At 52.2% G+C, this 27,728-nt stretch overlaps 1 protein-coding gene across 3 annotated transcripts in view; it reads right to left on the bottom strand.

Annotated features, from left to right (window-relative positions):
- The window catches only part of FGD4 (FYVE, RhoGEF and PH domain containing 4), an 86,059-nt gene that overhangs the window by 15,378 nt on the left and 42,953 nt on the right, over positions 1-27,728 (bottom strand). For all 3 annotated transcript variants that reach the window (XM_060194629.1, XM_016191968.2, XM_060194630.1), the window contains exons 2-8: positions 23,749-23,901; positions 14,521-14,674; positions 12,806-13,373; positions 4,875-4,964; positions 2,223-2,368; positions 894-1,050; positions 613-751 (exon numbers count right to left, since the gene is read on the bottom strand). In XM_060194629.1, coding sequence (XP_060050612.1) covers positions 613-751; positions 894-1,050; positions 2,223-2,368; positions 4,875-4,964; positions 12,806-13,373; positions 14,521-14,674; positions 23,749-23,901 — 1,407 coding nt within the window. The remainder of the gene's footprint in view (positions 1-612; positions 752-893; positions 1,051-2,222; positions 2,369-4,874; positions 4,965-12,805; positions 13,374-14,520; positions 14,675-23,748; positions 23,902-27,728) is intronic.

Raw genomic sequence — 27,728 nt, 5'->3', positions numbered from 1 at the left:
TACCCATTATCTTAATTTTGTAAATCAATATTCAGTCACTAATAATTTTTTTTAAAAAACAGTGAGGAAGACAGAGACATCACAGCCTCCTCCAGAAAGAAAGAGTCAAAGAAAAAGTAAGAGGGGGAAGTCAGGCAGTAGCGCAGCCACAGCGGGTTAAGCGCACTTGGGGCAAAGCGCAAGGACCGGCTTAAGAATCCCGGTTCAAGCCCCCGGCTCCCCACCTGCAGGCGAGTCGCTTCACGGGCGGTGAAGCAGGTCTAGCTTTCTCTCCCCTCTCTGTCTTCCCCTCCTCTCTTGATTTCTCTGTCCTATCCAACAACAACGACAGCCGTAACAACAATAAACAAGGGCAACAAAATGTAATAAGTAAATAAATAAATATTAAAAAACTCTTTTTTAAAAAAGAAAAAGTATGAGAGGAGACAGAGAGAGAGTCTCACCACAGCCCCCTCCACAAGAAGGAAGGAAGGAAGGAAAGATGGAAGGAAAGAAGGAAAGCATGCCAAATCAAAGAACTAGAGAGGCGAGAGAGGGAAATCCCCCCTTTGGCGCGGGGTCTCCAAGGCCGAGTCCCTCCCCCGTGGGGCGTGGCGGACACTGGACACTGACTTCTAGCGTCTTCTCGGTCAGCGGCCTGGGGCGGCAGCTTGCGCAGATAGTCCTTGAGCAGCATCTCGTAGCGCGGTAGGCGCTGCACCGGCTCCAGCATGTGGTGCTGCAGGCTCAGGCTTCCGCACACCTTCTGCTTCTGCGGGGCGAAGTGGGGTGGGGCGGGGTCAGCTGAGGGGGTCCCACCACGCCCCCCGCAGAGGGGTGCTCCCTCGTGGCGCCAGGGGCCCAGAGTCCAGGGTCTCGCTCTCGCTCTCGGGAGCGGTGGGGGCAGGCGGCACCTGGATCTCCTCCACCACCGCCTTGAACTGGGGCACGCGCTCCGTCATGCTCTTCACCAGCTCCACGGCCTGGTCGAAGCCCTTCACGTACTCCCCGTACATCTTCAGGAAGGGCGCCAGCTTCTGCAAGATGTCCCCGATCCGTGGGCTTCTGTCCCTGCAGCGTGGGGGGGAGTCGCCATGCAGGCCGTGGGACAGTGAGCCTCCTCCCTGTAAGCCGTCACCCCCACCTCATCACCCAGCTACCAGGAAGGAGCTCCCCTCTTTAGAGAAGTCGATTCACTTGTTCTTCAGTCTGTTTTCACAGCCTCTCCAAAAGCTTTATTAACAAGGGGTGGGGGCGGCGGAAGGAGAGCATCCCCCGGTTCCGTGCTGCCAGGAATCCAACTCAGGACCTTGTGCTTGTGGGTCCAGAGTTTTCTCCACTGTGCCATCGCTCAGACCACTCAGGCCATTAAATTTTTTAAATATTTTTTATTTCATTTATTTAATTAATTTGGATAGAGATGAAGTAAAATTTGAGGGGGGGAGATAAATAGACACCTTTGGGGCCAGGTGGTGGCTTACCTGGTTGAGCACAAACATTACAATGCACAAGGGCCCAGGTTCAAATCCCTGGTCCCCACCTGCAGGGGGAAAGCTTCACGAGTAGTGAAGTAGAGTTGCAGGTGTCTCTCTGTCTCTCTCATTATTTCCCCCAATTTATCATTCCACCCAATTTATCGCTGTCTCTATCCAAAGTAAATAAGTAAAGATTAAAGAGAGAGAGAGAGAAATCTGCTTCCACAGTGTAAGCCCTGCTCCACTGCTCGTGAAGCTCCCCCCTGCAGGTGAGGACAAGTGTGTGAGCTTCACCAGGTGTACCAATGCCTGGCCCCCTCCAGGTCATTTTTTAAAAGCTTCTTCTTCTTATTATTTTTTTTTTAAGCTACATCTATTTTTGAGAGAGAAAGAGAGAGAGCATAGTGTTCATCTTTGGCATATGGCTGTGCCAGGGCTGGAACCTGGGGCCTCTGGCATGCCCGTATTCTGCTCTAACAGGCTAAACTATCTTGTTTCTTTATCTTGAGAGCTCCACAGAGGGAACAGCACAGACAGCATGGGACTGGCAGAGCTGAGCCGGGCTGGGCCTGGAGTGGGCTCTGCCAGGGCAGCGGGGTGTGGGGTGGTTCCTGAGGGCACAATCACACCCATCCTGTCCCCACTACTCAGAGGACAGCTCAGTGCAGGGAGGAAGCTACTGCCCACCACATCCCTGCAGGCTCCAGCATACAGCCTGGGAGCCCAGCCCCTCTGTCCCACTTGATGCAGAGCTGAAGGGCCCCTTACCACTCCTGCATCCTCTTTTCCAGCTCTGGCAGGAGGAATTTACTGTGGAAGGCGTGGATGGATGAGATGTTAGAGAAGATTTTATTCACCATCTCTGCTGAGAATGAGCCTCGGTTTGCTTCTTCCAGCAGTCTGCAGTAAAAGACCTGGCGAGGGGAGAGGAGAGGAATTTAGTGTTAGAACCACCCATCTTGGGTAGAGATAGTGGAATACTACTCTGCCGTTCAAAGGGTGAGACCTTTTCTTTGGGAACAAAGTGGGCAGGACTCTAGCCGGCCCTTCTGAGTGAAGTGTGGCAAAGGGTGAGAGACACCTATTGGGTGAGCAGCATGAGCACACCTGGTGGCCGCGCAGACAGCAGTAACCATGTGGGGGCAGGAGTCCTCTGATGAACCACAAGGCCCTCAGGCCAAGGCCCTGGCAGGGCTGGATGTGTGGGAGATCTCCCCAAGGAGGTGGCTCTTGCTGGCCCCAGACTGTTCCTAGAGTACCCTCACTGTGTGAGGCTTAGCTGGGAGCCTGTCTCCTGCCAGGGGCTGTCGAGAATTTTTTTCTTTCTTTCTTTCTTTCTCTTTCTTTCTTTCTTTTCTTCCTTTCTTTCTTTTTCTTTTTTTTAGTATTTATTTTCTCTTTTGTTGCTCTTGTTGTTTTCATTATTGTTACAGTTATCATTGTTACTGATGTTGCTGTTATTAGATAGGACAGAGAAATGGAGAGAGAAGGGGAAGACAGGGGGAGAGAAAGATAGACGCCTGCAGACCTGCTTCACTGCCTGTGAAGCGACTGCCCTGTAGGTGGGGAGCCAGGGGCTTGAACCGGGACTCTTATGCCAGTCCTTGCGCTTTGTGCCACATGCACTTAACCAGCTGCACTACCATAGCTGCACTACTGACTCCCCCTTTCTTCCTTTCTTTGCCACCAGGGTTACTGCTGGGTCTTGGTGCCAGCACTATGAATCCACTGCTCCCAGTGGCCATTTTTTCTTTTTTTTTTTCCTGATTTTTTAATTGGATGGGACAGAGAGAAATAGAAGACGGGGAGATAGAGGGAGAGAAAGACAGACACCTGCAGTCCTGCTTCACCGCTTGTGAAGTGACCCCCTACAGGTGGGGATCCGGGGGCTGGAACCCACGTCCTTGAGTTTGGTAATATGTGCGCTTAACTGAGTGTGCCACCACCTGGCCCTGGCCATTGGGTATTCACAGTGTCAGCTGCGGGCTATGCAGAACCAGCAACTCAACAAGGAGTACTGGGTACTGCTGTGCAGGAAGCTCCTGGAGCTGGGGAGTCTGAGTCACAGCTGTGAGGCCTGGGCAGGGCGTGACCTCAGGGCTTCCCCACTGGATGTGGCCACCCCTGGCTAGGGCAGTGCTCACTGCCCAGAGCAGAGCAGTGGGAGGAAGCTGGGCCTCACAGGCGTGGCTGTCAGGCATCTCGTCCTGGTAGCATCAGCACAGGCCCTCCCCACGCAGGGGAAGAGGGATGTGATGATGGAAAACTATTTGAGAGACTTGGCAGAAGCCACTCTCCCTTGGTCTTTGCGCTCTCAGCACCCAGTCTCTTTGGGGTTGCCTGCCTTGGGAAGGTGGTTAGAGATAGCTGGCTCCCCACAGTGCAGCTGCTGGTAGATCTGTGCGCTCACCTATGCTCAGTGTAGGGGAGTTTTGATTCTTGGCCCTGGATCTGGACGTCAAGCTGAAACTGGGGCTTCCCAGAGCCTAGACAAACTGCTATTTCTACTATGCAGAAGCTACTGAGGTTTTTATAATAGCAGTGGTTTGTTCTTTTTTTTTTTTTTTTTTAGTATTTATTTATTTATTTATTGCCTCCAGTGTTACTGCTGGGGTTCAGGGCAAACACTAGAAGAAGAAGAAGTGCTGGCACTATGAATCCACTTTCATTTTTTTCTTTCTCCCTCTCTCTTTTTCCGTATTTCTCTCTCTCTTTTTAATTCTTATTTCTTTATTCCGTTTTGTTGCCCTTATTGTTGTAGTTATTATTGTTGTTGTTGGATAGGACGGAGAGAAATGGAGAGAGGAGGGGATGACAGAGGGAGAGAGAAAGCTAGACACCTGCAGACCTGCTTTGCTGTTTGTGAAGTGACTCCCCTGCAGGTGGGAAGCCAGGGGCTCGAACTGGGATCCTTACGCCAGCCCTTGCGCTTTGCGTCATGTACATGCGCTTATTTTTCTCTTTCTATCTTATTTGACAGGACAGAGAGAACTTGAGAGGGGAGGGGAGATAGACAGAGAGGGAGAGAGACAGAGAGGCACCAGTAGACCTGCTTCAACACTTGTGAAGCTCCCCCCCCCGCAGGTGGGGAGTGGGGGGGGGGCCAGGGCTTGAACCCAGGTCCATGTGCATAGTGATATGTGCACTTAAGTGGGTACACCACCGCCCAACCCCCCCTTTTTCCTTTTTATTGTATTGGATAGGGAAGAGAGAAATTGAGAAGGGAGGAGAGAAAAACACCTGTAGCCCTGCTTCGTCACTTGTGAAGCAGGCTTGTATACCACCACCCAACCCTGTGGTGGTTTCTTCTTTACAATAAGTAATAATAATAATAATTGTCATCACAGGGGTTACCCTGTCCCAGACAACTTTCTCAGACAGGGAAGCCCTGGAGGGAGCAGAGCCACTGCGCAGGGTTACCTGGTCCAAGAGGTCCAGCCGGCTGACATATGCTCGCTCCGTGAGCAGAAGCTCATTGGCAATCTTATGGAGTTTCTGCTCGTTTGTCTCCTGAAAGAAGAATAGACCACAGTAGGTGAGATGGTGAGCCTGGACCCCATCTCTGCACCTGTCACTCCCCCCAACCCCATGTCCACCCTGAAAGTCTCCATGCCCCCACCCTGGCATGAAACTCAGTCCCAGCACCCCACGATTCCAGCAGCCCAAGTCTTCAGCACATGCATGCCACACAGGGAGCCCCTCTCTGCTGGCGGCTCGGAAGCTTCCAAAAACACAAATGCCCCATCCACTGACCAGGTAAGGGAGTGGCCACCCTACCTGCCTGGCTGTCCAGCCAGCTCTGACCACTGGATATGTAGTCCACACAGGCCATCTGGGAACATCACCACCCCCATCACCCATCATGGCTGGGGCTGGCTGCCCCTTCCCAGTCAGGTAGCGGTGGAGTCTCGAACAGTTATATTCATTTATTTTTAAATATTTACTTATAGTTTGGGGACCTAGCAGGGTGATTATGCAAAAGCATTTTCTGCCTGAGGCTATGAGGTACCAGGTTCTGTCCCCAGCACCACCATCAGCAAGAGCAGGAAATAATAATACTGGGGCTGGAAAGGTGGCATGATTATTCTGTAAAATGATTCTCCTGCCTGAGGCTCTTAGGTCCTGGGTTCAGTCCCCAGCACCACTACAGTCAGAGCTCAGCAGGGCTGGGGGGGGGGTCCTCTCTCTCTCTCTGTCTCTGATTAAAGTACATACATAAGCAAAAATGTATTTACTTGAATTTTATGATAGGAGAAACAAGCAGAGCATCACTCTGCACATGTACTGCTGGGGATCAAACCCGTATTTACCTACTTACTGATTTTTTTAAAAAATTAAGGAAAAGAAGGCTACCAGAAGCAGTGGATTCTTAGTGCTGGCACTGAACCCCAGCAATAATCCTGGTGGTAGAAAAGGGGGGAAAGTCATCTTTAGGTGACAATGTTTTGTCAACCTTGCTGCTTCCAATAAAGTGACTTGGAAAAAAAGAATCACTTTAGCTACTGAGCCCAGTACAAGCACATTTGGGGAGGACTCTGCCGCCTTCCCGGGGTTCTCTCACTCAGACAGACCTGCTCAGCAAACTCACAAATGGCCCTGAGGTCCCAGGGGCAGGTGGGCGGGTGGGCACATGGCTGGGGCTCTGCTGGCTGCACTGTGGGCACCTGGATGGGCCCAGGACCACAACAGTGGGGCTTGCAGAACTCTAGTCTCACAGATGCGGCCAGGTCACAGCTGCTGCTCCTCAAGGCGCTATACCCCTCGATGGGGCATGCCTGGGTGAGAGCACACTACCACTAGCGAGGACCTGGGTTCGAGGAGAGGGGAGCTTCATGAGCAGTGGAGCAGGGCTGCAGGCATCTATTTCCCCCTGCCCTCTTAATTTCTCTCTTCCCTCCCTCCCTGCCTGCCTGCCTCCCTCCCTCCATTTCTTTCTTTCTCTCTCTTTCTTCCTTCCTTTCTTTCTTTCTTTCTTTCTTTCTCTCTCTCTTTCTTTCTTTGTTTTTGCCTCAAGGGTCATCATTGGGGGGGGGGGTCAGTGCCGGCACTACAAATCCACTGCTCCTGGCGGCTGATTTTTCCATTTTATTGGGAAGGACAGAGAGAAATTGAGAGGGGCGGGGATATAGAGCAAGAGAAAGACAGAGAAACCTGAAGATCTGCTTCACCACTCGTGAAGCTTCCTCCCTGTAGGTAGGGAGCGGGGCCTCAAACCCAGATAGTACTATGTGCACTTAACCAGGTGTATCACTGCCTGGCTCCCTCAATTTCTCTCTGTTTATATTCAAGATAAATAAAAAATAAAAAGTAAATCTATTCAAAGTGCCTTTCTTTCCTTCCTTTTAATTTTTTTTTCTTTTTCTTTTTCCTCTTCCTTTTTTGTGATTAATAGTAGGCTACAAGATGTAGAGTTCCAGGGTGAAGTTTCAGACTGCATTTACCACCTGAGTCACTCCTCCCAGCCTGAGGCTCACATGCACCCTCGGGTATAGAGGGGACCCCGGCTCAAGTCACAGCACCTGACCTTGCCACATGGGCCCACCTGGGACCTGGGGGACAGCGACTGTCCCCCCCCCTGCCCTGGGTCTGGCATGGCAGTCAAAAGACCCTAGAACTGACACCAGTCTCGGCTTTGAGCTCAATCATGACAGCCTTCCCAGTGTCCCCACGGTGTCACAGTCCACTTCCCCATTCTGATTCAGCACCCTATCCCCTGGGCTGGGTCAAATCCTGGTCTGACCCTGTGGTTTTAGGCCCTCCTGCCCTCCCTCCCCCACCTAGACCCCTTTCCCTCCTCAGCACATCCAGGGGACCTGCCGAGAGGATAGCCCAGCAATCAAGGACCAGGGACTCCATGTCCCTGCTGGGGTCTGAGGCCAGCTCAAGCTTCACCTGACCCCATAAGCCAGCTTCCCCAGAAGCCCTGTTCCCTCATGCTGTCCAGTCTGCATCCGAGCTGGCAGCTGGCTATGTCACTGTCCACTAACAGTCAGGGGCCAGATCACCCCTTCTCCCAGGACTGCCAGGACCACAGGGCTCCATGTGACAGCCCCAGGTTTGAGTCCCAGAGCCAGGTGCTAACTGCACAGATGTCAGCAAGGGAAGGTGCATGGGTGGTGGAGCTGTGCTGTGGTGTCTCTCCTCTTTGGTTTTTGTTTTCCTTCTTCCTTGATAGGACAGGGAGAAATTGAGAGGGGAAAGGAGAAGGGGAGAGAGACAGAGAGACACCTATAGCTCTGTTTCACCACTCGTGAAGCTTCCTCCCTGCAGGTGGGGAGCAGGGGCTTGAACCTGGGTCCTTGTGCATGAGAACAGGTGTGCTGAATCAGATGCAACACAGCCCAGCTCCTATCGTATTCTATACCATTCTACCCTACTTTATTCCATTCAATCAAATTGTATTCTGTTCAGTTCTGTTCTATCCTGGTAAGTTTACTATATCCTATCCTAACCTACACTATTCTTCTGTAGTCTGTCACATTCTATTTGATTCTACCATATTGTACACTATCCTCCCCTATGATAGCAATTCTATCCCTTATTTTTATTTAAAAACACATCTTTCGCACTGATTTTTCTTATATTTGGTAGGACAGAGAGACATGGAGAGGGGGAGGTAGAGAGGGAGGGAGACAGAGAGACACCTGCAGCCCTGCTTCACCACTCATGAAGCTTCCCCCCTGCAGGTGGGGAGCAGGGACTTGAACTCGGGTCCTTGTGCACTGTGATGTATGTGCTCAGCTGGGTACGCCACCACCCAGGCCCTGCATGAAGCTTCATGAAGAGTCAGGTGTGCTCTCTTGAGCCAGGCACCAAGACCCACTTGGCCAGCTCCCACAAACCAGCCTGAACCCCAGAGACCAGCCAGGGAGGGGAACAGAGGGCCAGGGGGAGGAGGTGGCCTGTGGCTGTCACATGTGTCACTTGTGTGTGTGACTGTGTCACTGAGGCTCAGGAGATCAGTATCTCCTGGATACTTGTCTGAGCATGTGGACAAGGCCCAGGACCTCCAGGTTCAAAGCCAAGTGGCAACTCAGGTCTCCAGGACCACTGGGAAACAGGCATTTCAGAGCCTATTCTAAATGATTTTTCCCATCTTTTGTGTAGAATGGGAAAGAACAGGAGAGAGACAGACAAAGCATAACCTGCTCCACCATGCCTGGAGCTTCCCCTTATGCCCCCAGGGTGCTCCCCTGTGGTGCGGGGGCTCAAGCCCAGCCTGACACGTGGTGACCCCTGCATTCTACTGTGTGAGCTATCTCCAGCACCACTGATGACATCTTACAAAGCACCACGTTCCCATACTTAAAATATACTTCCTGGCTTCTTCCTGAAGACACCTAATTTCACCTGCTGTATTCCTACCTTTGGGTTCCTGCTTATAAAACCATTTGTCCTGCTTTATATCTTACCACCTTTCAGCCACCCAGTTGCAGACACTACTATAACACCATCCTGACTTCCCTGGGAAGACAGTCTCAACAGTGCGTCCTGGTACCCCATCTCCCCCAGAGCCCTGCCCTACAAGGAAAGACAGAAACAGGCTGGGGGTGTAGATCCACCTGCCAACACCCACGTCCAGTGGAGAAGCAATTACAGAAGCCAGACCTCCCACCTTCTGCACCTCATAAAGAATTTTGGTCCAGCCTCCCAGAGGGATAAAGAATAGGGAAGTTTCCAGTAAAGGGATGGGACATGGAACTCTGGTGGTGGGAACTGTACAGAATTGTACCCCTGTGATCTTACAATCTTGTTAATCAATATCAAATCACTAATAAAAACTTAAAAATAAAAAAGCGCCACATTCCCATCAGTCTCTGCTGTGGGGTTCTCCCCTTTCCCCTCCGCACGAGGCCATCACATTTGCTTTAGGAGGGGGTGGGGCAGGTGCTGTGACAAGCCTGGGAGGGAGGGGCCATTGGAGTCCCTGTGGCCCGCACACACAGCCTATCTATCTATACGCAGCTTCCCCCCTGCAGGTGGGGAGCAGGGACTGGAACCTGGGTCCTTGAGCATGGTGATATGTGTGCTCTAGCAGATGCACCACAGCTGGCCTTCCACCCTTCCCTCTTCTTCCCTCCCTTTCCTTCTTTCCTTCCTTTCTTCCCTCTCCTCTCCTTTCCTTCCTTCTTCCTTCCCTCCCCTCCCTTCCTTCTTTCCTTCCTCCCTCTCTTTCTCTCTCTTTTTCTTTCTCCCCCTCCTTTCTCTTCTTCCCTCCTTTCTTCCTCCCTGGGGGCAGGGTTCTGGATCCTGCTGTGGAGCCCAGGCCGGAGCTCCCCCAGTACATAGCAGAGCCATTGCCTGCTTCCAGGTGGGCTTCCCCCCCAACACTCCTTCACACCTGAGCCTCACCCACCTCCAGCCACACCCGCCCCGCAGTGACACCCAGGGGACCTGAGAAGCGGCCCCTCACCCCTGCGCCCTCGTGTGAGCAGCCCCGGGTCACAGCGCCAGCCAACCAGACCCCTCGGCCGGCCTCATTCTCGGTGAGACCTCCCTCATCTCTGCCAGCACACAGGGCTCAGTCTCCCTGCACGCGACCTGGGGACAGGGCCGTGGCGCACTGTCCTGCCCCACGAAGAGCGGTGGCCGACTGGAGAAGTGGCCCCAGCCCCACCCGCCACGCCCCTCCTCACCGGATCGTAGAGACACCCCGGAGGCAGCATTCCCTCCCGGCGACCAGTACGGGGTGGGGTCACCCAGGGCCTACTAGGTGGCTGCCATCTCCGGTGGGCACAGGCGTGGGCGCGGGTGGAGGAGGGGGAGGTGGAGAGGCTGCAGAGTGTCCGGGAGAGGCTGTCAGGCTGACTCACCGCTGCTGCCCACTTCCTCATTTCAACTTTCTCTGCTGGGAGGTGCCATGAAGACCAGTAAATGGGGGCTGGGCAGCAATACACCCATCAGGGTGCTCACTAAAGCCGTGTAGGGGTCTGGTTTGGGCCTCTGGCTCCACATGGGAGCCAACGTGACACCAGGGGAAGCTCCACAGATGGTGGCTCAGGGCTGTGGTCTCTCTCTCTTTCTCTCCCCTTCTCCATCTCTGTATATCTGAACTTAAAAGGAAAGAAAAATTAAAACTCTGCTGGCCACATGTGCAGGGTCTTGACTAAAGGGGGGAAAATCCATTCACGAGCTCTAAGGAAAGGAACTGCTGGCTTTTTGTGTGTTATGGATTCTTTCCCTCAGAATCAGTGCCAAGTGTACCACAAGGCGGGCATTCCTAGTACACCTGATCATCTCATTTTCTCCTGTTGGCTCTTTGGGGTTTCTGCTGAATGCAGGATAAGAGGCAGTGCCTCTGAACACCCCCAGCAGGACAGGGAGACAGCACAGCAGCAGAGCACAGGGCTTGCGTAGTGGAAGGCCCAGGTTCAAGCCCAGGCACTGTCAGTGCTAGAGCTGGTCTCTCCTATAAATGGATCTTTCCCCCCAATTATACTTGATAGGACAGTGAGAAATTGAGAGAAAAAGGGAGATGGAGAGAGGGAGAGAAAGAGAGACACCTGCAGACCTGCTTCACCACTCTGGAAACACACCCCCTGCAGGTGGGGAGCTGGGGGCTCAAACCCAGGTCCTTGTCTTTGTGTGCTTAACCAGGTGCACTACTGCCCAGCCCCCATAAATGAATCATTTTTTCTTAAATCCTTTTAAAAGACTATCCTGAGGGAGGCAAGGTGGTGGTGCACTTGCTGACATGCACAAGGATCTAGGTTTGAGCCCCCATTCCTCATCTGCAGGAGAGTTTCCCAAGTGGTAAAGCAGGGCTACAGGTGTCTGTCTGTCTCTTTCCCTCTCTATCTTCCCCTCTCAATTGCTCTCTGTCTCTGTCTGAAAAATAGTTTTTATTTTTACTTTTTTGGTTTTTGTTTTGTGCCTCCAGGGTTATTGCCAGGACTCAGTGCCTGCACTATGAATCCACTAATCCTGGAGGCCATTTTTAAAATTTTATTTTTTGATAGGATAGAGAGAAGTTGAGAGGGGAGGGAAGATAGAGGAGAGAAAGACAGATAGCTACAAACCTGCTTCACTGCCTGTGAAGCCACCCACCCCTGCAAGTGAGGAGCTGGGGGCTTGAACCAAGATCCTTGCATTGGTCCTTGCACTTTGTACGTGTGTTTATCGTACGTGTGTTTAATCCAGTGCACTACTGGCTGGCCCCCATAAATATCATTTTTAAAAGCATTAAAATCAGGGCAGTGGGTAGGCAGTATAATGGTTCTGCAAAGACACTCTCATACCTGAGGTTCCTGTACCACCACAGGCCAAAGCTGAGAAATGATCTGGTCTTTGTCTTTATCTCTCTCTCTCTCATTAAAACATAAAATAAGTGATCTAGGAGGTGGCTCAGTGGATAAAGCATTGAATTCTCAAGCATGAGGTCCTGAGTTCAATCCCCGGCAGCATATGTACCAGAGTGATATCTGGTTCTTCCTCTCTCCTATCTTTCTCATGAATAAATAAATTCTTTAAAAAAACATAAAATAAAAATATTTCTTTAAAAAAAGAGCTAAATCAGATAGTGCACTGATAAAGCCCATGCTAAGTAGCTGAGGGACTCTGTCAGTGATGCCTCGCCCCTCCACCATGAGGTCTCATTCCCAGCTCTGCCTGGATGTGACCCAGCAGCTACCAGGAGGGCTGTGCCCCCCTCCCCTCAGTACTCAAGGACACCAGGCTGGCCGGACCTGGGTATCCATCTTCTCAGGGCTGCTTCCCTCAGCTCAGAAGCCTGCAGAACCCAGGGCACCCTGAGACCCAGTGTCCCCACTGCCACAAGGTGGGTACCCGAGAAAGTCCAGCTCCAGCCCTGCACAGCAAGCGGCTCCCTGCGCAGGCCGCCCCCTGTCCAAGGGCCTGCTCAAAGGCAGGCATGACTGGCCCCCACCTCCAGCACCCCATGGGGTGGGGCTGTGTGACACTCATCCCCGAGCCCCTGGTAGCAGAACACTGCAGAGACAGGACGGAGGACATAGGGTGTGTCCCCCAGTGTGTGTGTGTGTGTGGGGGGGGCACTTGGTGAGCCCCATAGCAGCTAACAGAGGTGGGTGCCCAGCTCACTGCTTCCCAGAAACACGGCTGTAACATGGTGGGGCTGGGGACCCCTGTCCTAAGAGCCCGGGCCCTGGGAAACCAGGGGCTTCCCTGGCTCTCTGGGGAGCTGCACTCCTCTGTGTCAGCCTCAGCGGGAGATCCTGAGATCTCAGGCTAAGTAGGAATGCTTCCCCGCCCCTTGCATCCCCGGGTACTGCCCAAAGCACTGCTGACCCACACTCAGTGGCCACAGTGCCCCCAAGACAGTGCCTGTGAGGCCCAGGCCCTTGCTGGCCTCCCCAACTTGCCCTCTCCCTTACCTTGGGCTCAGGGGCCGACATTGGCTCTTCTGTCTGCTCCAGCTGCCTAGGTTGGTCCAGCTCCTCCGTCTGTCCTGGTTGGTCTGTCTGTCCTGACCGGTCCATCTGTCCTGGCTCTTCCGGCTCCTCCGTCTGCTCAGCAGGGAGCTCTACTCCTGCCTTGAGGGCCCCCCCCAGCTCAGAGTCCACCCTGGCGTCCTCAGGGAGCAGCTCGAGGCCAGGCCTTGGGGCCCCCAGGCTGCCTGCAGCCTCTGGGTCACCCTGCTGGGTGCCCCCAGGGGTCTCTGTCTCCCCGTGCTCTCCGTTCACCAAACACGTGCCAGCAGGGGGCTCTGGAGTCTGATCGGGAGTCCCGGGGCTGGGTGTGCCAGTGGGGAGGTCTTCCTCTGGGGTGGTGGGCAGGCCATTGGCCATGCACAGAGGGGCACCTCCAGGCCCCTGATTCACAGGCTGGGGCTGGCAGGGGGCCCTGGGCTGAAGGCCAGGGGGACCATGCCTCCCCGGGGTCCTGGGGGCATGCGTGGGCATGGCAGGCTCTCTCTTCACATCACTGAAACCGGACAAGGAGCTGGAAGACACAACAGTGGGCAGGAGGTGTGAGTGCTTGGCCCAGACATGCCCCAAGTGGCAGCTTCCCTGCAGTGTCACAGGCAAGATCAGGGGACCCTGCCCCTTTCGGCAGCTTCAGAGACCTGTGAAGGGCTGGACAGAGAACTTAGCGAGCAGGGCCACTGTCTTCCCAGCCCATCTTTTATGGGATATGTTTTAATTAATATCCTAAGTTATCCCTGGGGCTTGGTGCCTGTAGGAGGGCTCCACACCATTCCCAGTGGCCATTTTTTTCTTTCTTCCTTTTCTCATAGAGGCAAAGAAATAGAGAGCGAGTGAGCAAGAGAGAGAGAGAGAGGAGAAAGAGAGAATGAGAGCAAGAGAGACCTGCAGCCCTGCTGTACCACTCCTGAAGCTTCTCCCTTATAGTTGGGGACAGGGGTCTTGAACCCAGGTCCTTGAGTATGCTGGTGAGTCTGCTCTACTAGGTGCACCACTGCCTGGCCCCAATAACTCACTTTTTTATTTTCTTTAATGTGATGATGGGGTGGGGGCCCAGGGCCTTTGGCATGCATAAAGCCATGCTGAGCAGCCTCTCTGACTCTTCACTCACTACATTCCAGAGAGACACAGAGACAGGAGAGATATCTCAGTTCCACCCCACCACCCACAGAACTTCCCCAGCACCACCCAAGGTGCTACCCTGGGGGGCTGGGGCTCAACCCAAGGGCTTCATGTTTGGTAGGTTCTCTCTCTGCTGGCTGAGCTCTGTGCAGCCTGTACAGAAAGCTCTGGGAAGTGGGGAGCCTGGGTTGCAGAGCCTCTTCCCACCAACCCCGAGACCCTCTAGGGAAGAGTCCCCAGTGGGGCGGGGCAACACGGGGCAACACGGCCTGGCTGAGGCAGAGGTGGCCCAGCATCGGGGAGCACAGTGCTGCATCTCTCTTTCCCAGATAGATCCAGAGACAGAGAGGGAGACAGAGACAGCTGGAGGAGAGGCGATGCCACACTGCTGTCCCGCTTGTGAAGCTCCCTGTGCAGGCACTCCATGCGGTGGCTGGGACTTGAACGCAGGCCCTGTAGGAGCTGTCCCCTCTGGCTGTGTGGGCACAGCCCTGGCTCACTGCCCCCTGCCCTGCCCTGTCCTCTCTGTATCTAGCTCTCACCTGCCTCCTTCGAAGCGGCTGATGAGGTCGGACACCTTGCTGGGCTTGTCCTGCATGGGGCAGGGGGCCGGCCTGGGCCTCATGTCCTCCATGGCGGCTGCAGGTCTGCAGGCAGGTGGGGTTTGGCTCTGCAGGTGGACTGGCTTGGGAGGCACTGTGGACAGAGGGGGGCCTGGGGTCAGGGCTGCTCTGGGGGTGCCAGGGCTCCCGACATGGCAGTTACAGAGAAGGAGTAAATGTCCCCTGGACAGGCGTTCCCAGATGCACTCACTGGGCACAAACAAGTGCTTTTACAAACAATTTTTCTTCTATTTGTTTTTCCCTCTTTCTTTTCTTGCTTTAAAAAATTTTTTTTGTATTATCTTTATTTACTTATTGGATAGATACAGACAGAAATCAAGAGTGAATGGAGTGACAGAAAGGGAGAGAGACAGAGAGACACCTGCAACACTGCTTCACCACTTGCAAAGCTTTCCTCCTGCAGGTGGGGGCTGGGGATTCGAACCCAGGTCCTTGAGCATTGTAACATGTGAGCTCAACCAGGTGTGCCACCATCCACCCCCCTTTTCTTTTCTTTTTTCTTTTCCATTTTATTGGCTAGGACAGAGAGAAGTTGAGAGGGGAGGGGGAGATAGGGAGAGAGAAGGAGAGACACCTACAGAACTGCTTCACTTTTCAAGAAGATTCCCTGCTGTACTGGGGGGGGGGGGCTCGAACCCTGGTCCTTGTGCATGGTAACTTGTGTACTCAACCAGGTGCATGCCAGCCTGTTCCCCTCAAAAACAGATATTGAAGAAGAAGAGGAGGAGGAGGAAGAGGAGGCAGCATTCATTTACCCATCCATCCATCCATCCATCCATCCTTCCATCCATCCATCCAATGGTACCAGCGCCTCACACACACACAGTCTCATGGCTCCAGGCCACTTTCTCACTGACACAAGAGACACCCCAGCACTGGTACCTCCCTGTGATGGCATGGCTCAGTGCTTAGTCATACACACAAGGTGGGTAGCCTGCCCAGTGAGCCCCAGCATCTAGCACTTGAGGAAACGGGGAGCAGACGAGTCAGACTGTGGTATAAAGACCCCCCACTGGGTGCCCTGAACTGGGCACAAGCCTCTCGCCCTGGGGTGACACCACCTCCTGCTCCCCGGAGCTGCCAGCTCAGGAACCCAGAGCAGGGGAGACAGGAGACCACTGACACTTCTTACTGAAGATCCTGCTCCCCACAGGTGGGGTTGGGGGGCACAAAACAGCTCCCCCAAGCCAGTGTCAGAAGCTAGCCCTCAGCCCTAACCAGGGAGCACGGGGAACCAGGAGCCATGAGTGCATAGTGGGCACAGAGACAACTGGGTCTCCAGGTGACATCATGCTGCTCTTAGTCAAGAATTCTGGGCAGAAGACCCAGAACAACAAATTCACCCTCTTCACCTCCTTTGGGATGGAGCTTGAGGGTATCATGTCAACTGAGATCAGCCAGGATGAGAAGGATGAAGATGGGATGATCTCACTCATAGGCAGAAGTTGAGAAATAAGAACAAAAGGGGAAACACAAAGCAGAACTTGGACTGGGTTTGGCATATTGCACCAAAGCAAAGAATTCTGGGAAAGAAGAATGGAGAGTGGGGAGTCCTGGTGTAGGATGGTGGAAAAGGATCTAGGCTGGGGGGCAATAGTTCTGCAGGCATCTACCAAAGGGAGAGGAGACATCGTAGCCATGTGCCAACAACTGTCCTGTAGACCATCCCCATAAGGGGTGGGGAGGAATGATAGGAGCTGCTTTTTCTTTTACACCAAAGTCTTATAGATAATGAAGAAAGCCAGGCATATTATTTTTACTTAATAGTCACTACTCATGAGACTCCTATGATATATCCCTGTGACTGTGTGGTGGCACACCCAGTTAAGTGCACATACTACCATGGACCCAGGTTCAAGCCCCCTTTCCCCACCAGCAGGGGGGAAGCTTCACAAGTGGTAAAGTAGGGCTGCAGGTGTCTCTCTTCCTCTCTATCTCCTTCTCCCTCTCAATTTCTACCTCTGTTCAATAAATAATTTTGTTTATTTATCTGTGTGTCTGTTATTGGATAGAGACAGAGAGAAATTGAGAGAGAAGGGGGAGATAGAGAGGAAGAGAGATGCCTGCAGACCTACTTCACCACCTGTGAAGCGACTCCCCTGCAGGTGGGGAGCCGGGGGCTCAAACCAGGATCCTAACTGGTCCTTGCACTTTGCGCCACGTGCACTTAACTTACTGCGCTACCGCCCAACTCCCCCAATAAATAATTTTTAAAAACCACTCTTTTAAGAGAAAAAAAAAAAAAAATCACATGCCAGCCTGTTGGTGAGCCAGTTCTGACACACAGCCCCGGCCTTGTGTCCAGCCCTGGCTAAGCAGGGAGAGGGGCAGGCTACAGCCTCTGCGTGTCCACAGTTGGTGTCTCCAGCCTGTGCCCCCCACACCCCATACCCTCTTTACAAACCCTGGGAAGCATGGTCCCGGCTCCAGGCCTGGCTCCTGCACCACTGTCACCTCTCACATGGTAGAAATGTCTGGCGACCCCAGGCACCAACCCCTCCCCTCTCAGCCGGAGTGAGAGGCCAGGCTCTATGTGTGGATGACAGAGCTTCCCCCAGACTCCCGGGGGTGGGGGGGAGCCTGTCACACAGCACCTGTGCGGAGGCAGGTGCTGACGCCCATGTAGCATTTGCTGGGTCTCAGCAGACACTTCCTGTGTGGAACAAATGCACACTAAGCCTCCAAGGCCCGAGCCGAAGATCTTGCAGCAGAAAACAGTTTTGCCAGCAAGGATGATGTGGGCATTGCTAGCGGGATGTCTGAAGCAGGAAGTGGCTGTGCACACAGGACACACCCGGCTGTCCTCGGGCCTTCCCAGAGCAGTCCTGGGGGTCACTAACGAATGACAAGTGGCTGCCCAAGTCCCCCAGGTTCTCCATCTCCACTACGCTGTTACATGGCTCTGAGGACTTTCCCACCAACATGCTCAGAGCAGACTCTCAAGGACAGTTAAGCAGTGGCAGGAGGTGCCAAGCCCTGGGGATGTTTAGGGCACACATGAACACACAGATTTCTCTCTGTTGGGGTCAGGGTGACAAGTGCATTGACAGAGCTGTTTGCTGGGCTCTTCTTTTTTCTTTTCTTTTTTTCCCTCCAGGCTTATTGCTGGGGCTCAGTGCTGAGACTATGAATGCACTGCTCTTGATGGCCATCTTTTTCCATTTTGTTGCCCTTGTTGTTTATTGTTGTTGTTGTTGGATCGGACAGAGAGAAATGGAGACAGGAGGGGAAGACAGAGGGAGAGAGAAATATACACCTGCAGACCTGCTTCACTGCTTGCGAAACTATCTCCCTGCAGGTGGGGGAGCCGGGAGCTTGAACCAGGATCCTTATACCAGTCTTTGCTCTTTGCGCCAGGTGGACTTAACCTGCTGCGCTACCGCCCAGCCCCTCCAGACAATATTTAGATTCCACCTCCATGTTAGCTATTAAGCTCAAGCAAAAACTATCAAAGTCATGGGGTCCAAGGATCATACCTAAAAAAGACTTCCTACTTTTTTTTAAACACTAAAATCCCTAATCTTATCTGCTCATCCCTACTTTTTTGGTTCCTACTTACTAAACATTTTGTTCTGCTTTATATCTCACTGTCTTATAGCCACCAAGTTGCAGATGCTACCATGATTCCATCCTGACTTCCTTGGGCCGGCTACCTCTACCTCACCAATGTGTCCTAGAACCCCACCTCTCCAGAGGCCTGCCCCACTAGGGAAAGAGAAACAGGCTGAGGGTATGGAACCATCTGCCAGTGCCCATGTTCAGCAAAGAAGCAATTACAGAAGCCAGACCTTCCACCTTCTGTACCCCAAAAAGAATTTTGGTCCATACTCCTAGAGAGGGAAAAATGTTAGGGGAAGATGACCAGAGGGCGCTGAACTCCAATTCCACTAGGAGTCAAGGAGATAAAAAAAAGGGGGGGGATCGGGCAGTGACTCAGTGGGTTAAGCGCACGTGGCGCAAAGCGCAAGGGCCGGCGTAAGGATCCCGGTTCGAGCCCCTGGCTCCCCACCTGCAGGGGAGTCGCTTCACAGGCGGTGAAGCAGGTCTGCAGGTATCTATCTTTCTCTCCCCTCTCTGTCTTCCCCTCCTCTCTCCATTTCTCTCTGTCCTATCCAACAATGAACAACATCAACAATGGTAATAATAATAACCACAACGAGGCTACAACAACAAGGGCAACAAAAAGGGGGAAAAAAATGGCCTCCAGGAGCGGTGGATTCATGGTACAGGCACCGAGCCCAGCAATAACCCTGGAGGAAAAAAAAAAAAAAGGACACTCAGAAGTAGTATGAGACTGAGAAAGGATGTATATATATACATCTATAGAAATAATAGTCAGCCCACATCTGTGACCTTGGGAGGACCAGGACAGATTCCAGTGGAGGGAACATGGACACAGAACTCTGGTGGTGGGAATGGTGTGGTATCATACCCCTACTATCTCATAATTTTATAAATCAGCATTAAATCACTAATAAAAAGGTTTAAAAAAAAAGTTGGGCTTGAGGGAGCTGCCTGGTTGTGTCACGTGAGCAAGACCCTTGGTTCACACCCTGGTGATGCATAAAATGTTTTTTTTTTGTAATGCAAGGTGAGTTTTGCAATGTAAGAAGAGAGAGAGGAGCTGACTGGCTGCCAGCACTGGGGAACACACAGGTGGCAGGCAGCCATTTCACTGAGGACGGGATCAAAGACTAGCACATGCCAGGGCACCCTCCACTCAGGGCACGTCCACAGGGGGCTGTCCACAGGGGGCACCTCACTCTAGAAGCAAAGGAAAGCATCTGGTCCCTACCCCAACCCCTTCCCAAACCACCCAGACAATGTGGTGGCTTTCCAATAGTGGCCAGACCTGCCCCAACCAGGCCAGAGAGTGTGCAGAACCCATGGGCTCCAGCTGCCACCCAGCTGCCAGCTCCCTCACCTGCATGCACGGAGAGCCTGGCTGCTTCAGCAATCCAGACGGGATTCCCAGGGCAGGGAGGAGCTCAGAGGGACAGCTGGAGGCGCTGGGCTCACCTGCAAAAGCTCCCCTCTGTCTTACAATTGGTTTTGGATGAGGGGAACTGCTCAGTTGAGACTGTAACACCAGTACCTGCAGTGGAACTCTGCTTTCTCTCTCACTTCCTCTCTCTCCTAGGAAACTCTGTCACATCTCCAAGGATCTCAGTCACAAAAGATCCAAGTGGAACAAGTTTAGTGAATACAAAACAGTCTTTAACAAATTTTGGTTCTCCAAAATGGTTGACTTGTTGGCTATCAATAAACAGACATCAACCTGTTGGCAGCAGGCACCTTATTAGAGAATGATTCTCTCTTCACCACTAATAACGGCATTCAGCTGCCTCCCCTTCTAGAAGAATCACCACAAGGATGGAGGTGACAGGCCTCCAGGCAGAGGACAGAGGTGACAGATCTCCTGAGGACAAAGGTGACAGGCCTCTAGTCAGAGGTCAGAGGTGGCAGGTCCCCAGTGGACAGAGGTGACAGGTCTCCAGTCAAAGGTCAGAGGTGGCAGGTCTCCAGTCAGAGGTCAGAGGTGGCAGTTCTCCAGTGGACAGAGATGACAGGTCTCCAGTCAAAGGTCAGAGGTGGCAGGTCTCCAGTCAGAGGTCAGAGGTGGCAGTATATATTTTTAAAGATGCATTTAGCTATTTTAATGAGAAACCAAAGCCTACCACTCAGCTTAGTACAGGCCAATGACTGGAACTGAGCCCATGCCCCCTCTCAGGAATGCAAGTCCTGTGGTTTTAAGCACTGAGCTTCCCACAGTGGGAAGTTAATGTGCATTTGAACAGCAAGATATCAGGTCCCAAGTAATTAGAGCACAGCAGCGTCAAGGTCATCTGTGGTCTCAAAATTGTGTTGTTTCTCCCAAAAGAAGGGGGAACAGGCAGTGGTGCACCTGGTTAAGCAATCATATTACAGTGTGCCACTGCCTGTACCCCCTTCTTTTGGAAGAAACAACAACACAATTTTGAGAGGTAAAGCTTCACAAGGGGTGAAGCAGGTCTGCAGGTCTCTCTCTCTCTCTCCATTTCTTTTTATTATTTATTTATTTTGTCTCCAGGGTTACTGCTGGGCCTTGGTGACAGCACTACAAATCCATGGCTCTTGGTGGCTTTTTTTTTTTTTTTTTTTTTTTATAAAACAGAAAGAAATTGAAAGGAGAAAGGAAATAGAGAGGGATAGAAACATAGAGTGGTCCAGGAGGTGGTGCAGTGGATAAAGCATTGGATTCTCAACCATGAGGTCTCGAGTTCAATCCCTGGCAGCACATGCACCAGAGTGATGTCTGGTTCTTTCTCTCTCTGCTTATCTTTCTCATGAATAAATAAATGAATTCTTTGGGGGCTGGGTGATAGCACAGTAATTTAAGTGCAGATGGTGTGAAGCACAAGGACCTGAGTAAGGATCCTGGTTCAAGCCCCCAGCTCCCCACCTGCAGGGGGGTAGCTTCACAGGTGGTGAAGCAGGTCTATCTTTCTACAGGTGTCTATCTTTCTCTCCCCTTCTCTGTCTCCCCCTCCTCTCTCCATTTCTCTCAGTCCTATCCAACAACAACAGCAATGGCAACAATAATAACAACAAGGGCAACAAAATGGAAAAAATGTCTGCCAGGAGCCATGGATTCGTAGTGCAGGCACTGAGACCCAGCAATAACCCTGGAGGAAAAAAAAAAAAAAAAAGATAGACAGATAGATAGACACCTGCAGACCTGTTCTCTCTCCCTGTCTATGTCCCCCTCCCTTCTCAATTTCTCAGTCTCTACCCAATAATAAATAAATAAATAAATAAATATTGTAAAAGGGGGCTTTTTAATTAATGAGAGTCTTGCTTTAAATTGAATAATGTCATAAAATCGAATTATATTCAGACTTGATATTCTTACCTCAGACCTGGCTTGGTCAGCTCAGAGAGAAGGGGCAAGACAGAGTTCTGTGTTTTGCGAGTAAAAGGAATGAAGGTCTGACCAGGGCTACTTCTGTTTCTGTCATGTCATGTTATTGGATAGCCATGTCCCAAGGAGAAATGACAGGCTGAAGAGGGGGCACTCTCCACAGTAACCAAAAGTTTGGGTTTGCTTCCCACCCCAACCTGTGCAGCCAGCAGTGAGACCAAAGGCCTCTGACCTGGAAGATTCCATCCAGGTCCCTTCAAAGATCTCTTCCAGAGAGCAACAACACATCAGGACTTTAGAGAGCAGCACTGAGGGGCCGGTGGTGGTGCACTCGGTTAAGCACACATAGTACTAACCACAAGGACCCAGGTTCAGCCCTTGGCTCCCCACCTGAAGGGGGGACACATCACAACCAGTGAAGCAGATCTGCAGGTGTCTGTCTCTCTCTCTCCTTCCTCCTTCTCTGTCTCCCCCTACTCTAGCATTTTCTCTCTGTCCTGGCTAATAAAATGGTAAAAAAAATAAAAAAAATAAATGGCTGCCAGGAGCATTGGACTTGTAATTTTGACACTAAACCTCAGCGATAACCCCGGAGGCAAATACAAACCTAAATAAAGAAAAAAGGAGGGCAGGGGTAGATAGCATAATGCAAAGGGACTCTCATGCCTGAGGCTCTGAAGTCCTAGGTTCAATCCCCTGTACCATCATAAGCCAGAGCAGAAAGAAAGAAAGAAAAAAAGAAAGAAAGAAAGAAAGAAAGATGCTGATGCTTTTATAATACGTTCTCCTGCCTCCATCACAGACTTTGCTTCCAGGGGTGGGAAAGAGACTACAGTAAGTACAAAATGAGACACACAGAAACGGTCGTCATCAGTGGCAAGTAGCTCACTTGGATGGTACACTTGCTTTGCCATGTGGGTGATCCAGGTTCAAGCCTGGCCCCACGGCATTAGAGTGCTTCAGTGCTGGTGCCTCCCTCACAACCTCTGCCAACCCCCAACTCTCACCCCTGTCTTCTCAGTCTCTGCCTGAAAAAGTCAACCCAGACTACGTAAACCCTGAAGACAACAACAACAACAAAACCCTTTCCCCCCCAAAGCACAATTCTGAAGATGCTCAGTACTGTATTGTTATAATTAGTATCATCATTATTACTATTATCTGGCTGATAGTGGTGCTGGGGATTGAACCTGTGGCCTCAGAGCCTCAGGCAGGAGAATCTTTTTGCAGAACCCCTGTGCTGTCTCCCAGCCCTATCCTATTTGTCTTATTTTAATGAGAGATATAGGAAAGGGAGAGAGAGAGAGAGAGAGAGAGAGGCTGAGACCAGAGTCCTGCTTAGCTCTGGCTGATGGTGGTGCTGGGGACTAACCTGGGGCCTTGGAGCCTCAGGCAGGAATGTCTCCCTAGCCCAGAACTATTAGCTTCAATGAAGGTCCATCAAGGTAGAGCACTGCACATTAGGCTCAAAAGGCTCTCCACTGTCAGGATGTTAATTCTGTGCTGCTCAAAGTTAATACCCACTGACTAGAAAGATATCTGTGAAAGGACAGGGGGCTGGAGAGACAGCATAGTGGTTCTGCAAAAGACTCTCTTGCCTGAGGCTCTGAAGTCCCAGGTTCATTTCTCAGCACTTCCATCAGCCAGAGAGCTGAGCAGGGCTCTGGGGAAAATAATAATAGTAATAATAATAATAATAATAATAATAATGGCAGGGAGACAGCATAATAGCTCTGCAAAATTCTTTCCTACCGAGGCTCTGAGGTCCCAAGTTCCATCCCCAACACCACCATCAGCCAGAGCTGAGCAGGGCTCTGTTTAATGAAAAATAAACAGAAAAAAACAAACAAAACTAGAAAGGGCACAGAACAGAATCCACAACTTCCGCCTCCAGAGCCTGCTCCCCATGTGGGTGGCTCAGCTGGTCAGCTGTGCGCTGCCTTCTCACTGCTCTGTCCCAGGAGCCCTCAGCCGCCTCACATGTCCATCCCAGACAAACCCAGCTCACCTGGCTGCTCCCAGGCAGAAAGCCACTGCCATGCCAGAAACCATGCCAGGCTGCCGCACCCAGAGCAAGGCAGCACTAGCTCCCACCCACTGCTTGCCATGCCCGCACCCCTCCCCAGCCTTGTCTCCTAGGCCCCCTCCGTGCCTGCATCCCTCCAGACTGTGTCCCCTGAGCCCCCTCCATGCCCACTCCCCTGGTTGGCTGTGTTCTGCCAGGTCCCCTCCCCACCACTGGGTACCTTTTGGCTTTGCTCTGGCAGCTGAGTGTTTGGCAGGAGGCTTTCCATTTAGTCCCTGAGCCTGGCCTTCTGGCACATTCTGTTCCAACAGAGGGGTGTCGCTCCGCCTCCAGCAGGGGGGGTCCACCACGATCCTGGGGCAGGTGCTGCCACCTGTGGACAAGGACAGGGACAAGGGTATCACGGTGGGCAGGCAGATACCTGCCACCCAGCCCGCCTGCAAGAGGGAGGAACCAGCTGTTCCAGAGCCCGAGCCTAGAACCTGCTCTGCTGGTCTGCATGGGCCTCCCTCAGGGTGAGAAGCCTTACCTGGGTGCCAGGCACACACACACACACACACACACACACACACACAGACATACACAGGCACACAGGCACAGATACACACAGGCACACACGCACAGAGAGGCACAAACACACACACATAGGCACAGGCACATAGGCACACACAGGCACATAGGCACACACACATAGGCACACTAACACATATACACACAAAGCCACACTCAGGCATACACACACACACTCACATATACACAGGCACATAGACTCAAACACACTCCTGCACACACACGTAGACACCAACATGCACATCAAGACACACACATATACACACATACACACAGGCATGCAGAGCCCCTGGTAGGGCAGGGAACAGCTGCTGGACAGGAGGAGAGGCCATCTCTCATCCAGTCAAGCCCTCCCCAGCCTCCCTGGCCTCCCCCAGTCTTTGCCTCTGTCTCAGGATACTAGGAGGTGCCCGTAACTGCCCAGACCAAAGGGCCCAGGGTGCCCCCGTGTTCTCCTGCAGCCACCTCCCCCAGGCCCCACACGCAGGCCTGTGCCTCCTCATGACCCCCCCAAAATGAGGCTGGAGCTGCTCAAACAGCCGGGTCTCCCGGAAATGTGCAGGCAGACTCAGCTAAGCGGCAGAGCTCAGCCCTCCAGAGTGCAAAAGGGTGCAAAGGGGCTGCTGAGGGGTGAGGGCCAGGCTGTCCGGGCACCCTCAGGAGCAGCCTGCAGTCACACAGGACTTTCCACGACTCCCCCCTGCAGAGGCCACGGCCCCCACCTCCAGAAGCTCTGGAAAGACCTTATTAAAACTAAGATGAAAGGCCAGGCGGTGGTGCACCTGGCTAAGCACACACATACAGTGTGCAAGGATCTGGGCTCAAGCCCCTGGTCCCCACATGCAGGGAGAAAGCTTCATGAGTGGTGGAGCAGGTCTGCAGGTGTCTCTCTGTCTCTCTCCCACACTAATTCCCCCTTCCCTCACAATTTCTGTCTCTATTCAAAATAAATAAAGATTAAATAAATAAAAAAAAACTAAGATGAGCTTCTGAACCCAGCCCACGTCTCCTCTAAGATTTCTTTTTTTAGTTTTATTTATTTTGACAAGACAGAGAGAAATTGAGAGGGAGGGGACAGACAGAGGGAGAGAGACAGAAAGACACCTATAGACCTGCTTCACCACTCATGAAGCTTCCCTCCTTGCAGGCAGGGATGGGGGCTTGAACCTGGGTCCTTGTGCATGGTAGTATGTACATTCAACTGGGTGCACCACTGCCAGTCTCATTTAAAAGTTTTTTGGGGGCCTGGGTGGTGGTGGTGCACCTGGTAGAGTGCACACATTCCCATGTGCAAGGACCCAGGTTCAAGACCCCGCTCCCCACCTGCAGGGGGGGGAACTTTATGAGCTGTGAAACAGGACTGCTGGTGTCTCTGTATCTCTCGTACCCTCTCTATCTCCCTGACCCTCTCAATTTTTCTCTGTCCTATCAAATTAAAAAAAAAGTCTAAAAAATCTTTAAAAGGATAAAGCTTTAAAATTTTTTTTCTTTCTCTTTTAAAACCTTATCTGATAGAACAGCCAACTTTCCTGCTGGTAGGACACAAATGCATCCCCTTCTCTTCCAGCTGGTTATCGAGCAAGCTAAGTGGGGTGCAAGCACTGGGAAATAAAAATAACTGCAGCGGACTTGCAGAAGCCACCCCAGGGAGACCACCCCAGGGCTCGGTGGTTTGGGGGAGGAAGAGGGACAGGGGTGCCGGGCTGTGGTGAGTGGGTAGGCTCGCACACTTAGGGGATATAAATGTGTGTGTGCACAAGAGAGACAGCCCTCCTGAGATTAAAATAAACATATGGTGCTGACTGCGCCTTCACCGCCACCCCACCCTGTGCCCTTATCATTTGTGTCCCCCTTACACACACTCTGCCCGCCCAGGAGGCTCAGAGCAGCTGCCAGCACCAAGGACGGCTGGGCTGGTCAGGTGCTTCCGGGAGGCCTGTGCCAGCTGCTCTGAGCAGCGCCCAGCCCCTGTGATGGCGGCCTTGGCAACAAGGTGACCCCATAGCTCAGCTGACATGGCAGAGAGCAGTAGTGGCGCTGGTGGAGCCTTGGTGTGAGTGCCATGTCCACCTCCTAGAGCTGGCCTGGAGCACCCGCTGAATTGCACACCCTACACCCCTGCCCTACCATCCCTCTGCTGGGGCTGAGCAGTGCTCTGACTCCTCTCTCTGCTCTCCTGCTCTCTCACCAGCACGTGATAAATCAGCAGGTCTGCAGGTGTCTCTCTCTCTCTGTCTTCCCATCCTTTCTCAATTTCTTTCTGTCCTATCCAACAACAGCAGCAATGGCAATGGCAACAATAACAACAACAAGGACAACATGAAAAAAAATGGCCTTCAGGAGCAGCGGACTCATAGTGCAGGCACTGAGACCCAGTGACAACCCTGGAAGAAAAAAAAAGGAAGAAAGAAAGAGAAAGCTTAGGCCAATGCTCCACTGCCTATGTCCAGTAGAGAAGCAATTACAGACACCAGAACTCCCACCTTCTGCACCCCACAAAGATCCTGGGCCCATACTCCCAGAGGGATATAAAATAGGGAAGCTTCCAGTGGAGGGGATGGGACACGGAACTGTGTGGAATTGTACCCCTGTTATCTTACAATCTTGTTAATCATTATTTTCACTAATGAAAAGTTTAAAAATTAAAAAGCCTGGGTATTGCACCAAAGTAAAGGACTTGGGAGGGTGGATGGGGGGCTTTCAGGTCCTTGTGATGGTGGAGAAGGACCTAGGCTGGGGGTGAGAGTATTTTGCAGAAAACTGAGAAACTTTACACAAGGACCAAGACAACAACTCTATTTAGTGTAAACAATTAAACCCCACCCCCAATAAAAGAAAGAAGGGAAGAAAGGAAGGAAAGAAAGAAAGAAGGAAGAAAGACAGCCTAATTGGGGGGGGGGGGTCTGGCCGTGGTGCATCTAGTTGAACGCACATATCACCATGCATAAGGACCCAGGTTCAAGCCCCCGCTCCCCACCCACAGGGGGGCCCTTCACAAGCAGTGGAGCAGGTCTGTAGGTGTCTGTCTATCTTCCCCTCCCCTCTCAATTTCTCTCTGTCCTATCAAATAAAAAGATAGAGAAATGGCCTCCTGGAGTGGTGGGTTCTTAGTGTCAGCACCAAGCCCTGGTGATAACCCTGATGGCAGTAAAATAATAATAATGATAATAAAGCCTTAGTGAAAAAAGTGCATCCTCAACCCCATGTGCACACACCCTGCTTTTCCTTTTCAGGGCTCTGTTCCCCAGCCCCCCGCCCCAGAAAGTCTGAGGTGCTCAGGGCAGAGAAGCTGAGCAGCAGCTGAGAGCAGATGGGGAAGGCAGCCCCAGTCCCTCAGAGGGAAAACACCTCACACAGCCCCTCGGGGGCCATATCACCGCAGTCGCCTGATCAGGAAGCTGTACCAGTCTGTTCCGCAACAAAACACAGCCTGGAGAACCCCAGCTAGCCCTGAGCTGGGCAGTGTGTCCACTGTGCCGGGCGGGGTCTGCATCCTGCTTACTTGTTTGTGTTTTTTGTCCCCAGTGGGGCTTCACACCTCCCTGCCAGCTGAGTTAGTCAAACAGAGAGACACCACAGCAACTGAAGTTCCTTCCCCCTGTGTGCTGGGGTCTGGCTCAAACCCAGGGC

Source organism: Erinaceus europaeus, chromosome 7 (assembly GCF_950295315.1).
Source record: "Erinaceus europaeus chromosome 7, mEriEur2.1, whole genome shotgun sequence".
Taxonomy (NCBI): Eukaryota; Metazoa; Chordata; class Mammalia; order Eulipotyphla; family Erinaceidae; genus Erinaceus; species Erinaceus europaeus.
This window is presented reverse-complemented; position numbering and strand designations above follow the sequence as displayed.